Source organism: Otolemur garnettii, unplaced genomic scaffold (assembly GCF_000181295.1).
Source record: "Otolemur garnettii isolate 467f Iridium unplaced genomic scaffold, OtoGar3 scaffold00184, whole genome shotgun sequence".
NCBI lineage: Eukaryota > Metazoa > Chordata > Mammalia > Primates > Galagidae > Otolemur > Otolemur garnettii.
In genome coordinates this window covers 53,109-55,259 of record NW_003852579.1, presented here as the reverse complement: position 1 = coordinate 55,259, position 2,151 = coordinate 53,109, and the positions used below count along the sequence as shown (strand labels likewise).

Genomic DNA, 2,151 nt, shown 5'->3' with positions numbered 1-2,151 from the left:
CTGGGTTTGAACCTGCCACCTCTGGCATATGAGGCCAGGGCCTTACTCCTTTGAGCCACAGGCACCACCCAAGGATTATGGCCTTAGGAAGGTTGAGAAACACTGCTCTAGACCAGATAAGCAGAACTAGTGTTGATTAACAACTCTAGCCTGGGATTTTAAAATAAATGCTTGGGGTTGGGACATGGTGGCTCATGCCTATAATCCTAGCACCCTGGGAGGCTGGGCGGATAGCTTGAACTTGGGGAGTTCAAAACCAGCTGAGCAAGATCAAGACCCTGTCTCTAAAAAGAAATAGCTAGCCATTGTGGCAGGCACCTATAGTCCCAGCTACTCAGGAGGCTGAGGCAAGAAAATCATTTGATCCCAAGATTTGGAGTTTGCTGTGAGCTATGACGCCATGGTACTCTACCAAGGGCAACAAGGTAAGACTCTGTCTAAAATAAATAAAGTAAATACCTGGCCAAACATATATGCAAATGCTTGGCAAATAGCTATTACCTGAATAGAGACTAGAATTAAGTTTTATCTCTTTTACACTTCTAATAAGCACTACAGTAATTAACCTAAGGGATTTAAGGTGACAGCCATTAGCAGTAGACTCCAGTGCCAGTTTAGTAAGTTGTGTGAATTAATATTCTCCAAAGCTTGTGTTACTTTCTTAAGCTTTCCTGTTTTTCTAAGACGGGGATTATTATCATGCTGTTTCTTTTGCCTAAGGGTAAAAATATTTTTTTCTCCTTAGTCCATGTGATGGTATTTCTTTGCATTTCTATAGGAGGAGGAACTGCGCAAAGGTGGAGACCCCAAATATGCCCACTTGAATATGGATCTACATGTCTTCATCGAAGTCTTTGGACCCCCATGTGAGGCTTATGCTCTTATGGCCCATGCCATGGAAGAAGTAAAGAAGTTTTTAGTACCAGTAAGGAAATTCATATTTTGTTGTTTTCTGAGCAAGGTTAGAATTGGGAACTTACACTGTTGCAAAGGGAGGGGTTCTTAATCAGGGTTTCTGCATAACCTGTAATTGCATTCCAGATCCTACATTTACATTCATTTTTCTGAGATGGTCTATCACTTGTAACTAGTTCTCAAAGCACCATGCTCCAAGACCACTCTATCTCTCCTTATCTAATACGGTTTTATTGTGTACCAATGTCTATTGCCAGTTTCTTGGATTCTAATATGTCTGCTTTCTAATAACCTGATTAGGAGAGCTATAACAGGATGTTGACCAGGCTGGGTATTTTGGTACTAGTGTGGAATCAGGAGATTGTGTTAGGAAAATGACTAAGGTTATCTCCTGCACTCAAGGGGTTTATGCTATAGAGCGTCTGATAACAACATCCTTATAGCACTCAGTGTTTGTTTGTTTTGAGACAGAGCCTCAAGCTGTCGCCCTGGGTAGTAGAGTGCTGAGGCGTCACAGCTCACAGCAACCTCCAACTCCTGGGCTCAAGTGATTCTCTTGCCTCAGCCTCCCAAGTAGCTGGGACTACAGGTGCCCGCTACAACACCCAGCTATTTTTTGGTTGGAGCCGTCATTTGGCGGGCCCGGGCTGGATTCGAACCCGCCAGCTCAGGTGTATGTGGCTGGCGCCTTAGTCACTTGAGCCACAGGCGCCGAGCCATTACTCAGTGTTAATGGATAAATTCTGACCTGAGTGTACTCACGGCTTTCTCTCCTGGAGGAGTTTGCTCAAGTAGAGTTTGGTTTGGAATAAGGGTGATTGTTGGAGGCTTAGCAGTTGATGATACAAAACTCACTGGTGTGCAGATCCTTTCTGACTGGAACTGAGGCCCAGGAACAATGGGAAAGGCCAGATTATCTGTCTTGGTGCTTACCACCTAGTCAGATTATTATTTTAAATAAATAGGTAATAGTGCTATTTTATTAAGATAATATTGTTGAATATTTAATATCAAGGATGAATCTGAAACCTAAGGAAGGATTTGAAGTATTATTCAGGTAGAATTGAATAAGCATTGTGTTTTTATCCTGGAACTAAGATGAGATGAGTCCTTGGTTTTCTTGAATGTAAAATGAGAAAGTTGAATCTAAATGTGCTATCAGGCTCGGCGCCTGTGGCTCAAGCGGCTAAGGCGCCAGCCACATACACCTAAGGTGGCGGGTTCGAATCCCCAGCC

General features: G+C 43.1%; 1 protein-coding gene across 2 annotated transcripts in view; it reads left to right on the top strand.

Moving 5' to 3' along the window:
* The window catches only part of KHDRBS1 (KH RNA binding domain containing, signal transduction associated 1), a 49,752-nt gene that overhangs the window by 22,215 nt on the left and 25,386 nt on the right, over positions 1–2,151 (top strand). For both annotated transcript variants that reach the window (XR_002770799.1, XM_003800738.2), the window contains exon 4: positions 779–925. Coding sequence is in view for 1 of the 2 variants with exons in the window: in XM_003800738.2 (XP_003800786.1) it covers positions 779–925 (147 nt within the window). In the remaining variant the exon portion in view is untranslated. The remainder of the gene's footprint in view (positions 1–778; positions 926–2,151) is intronic.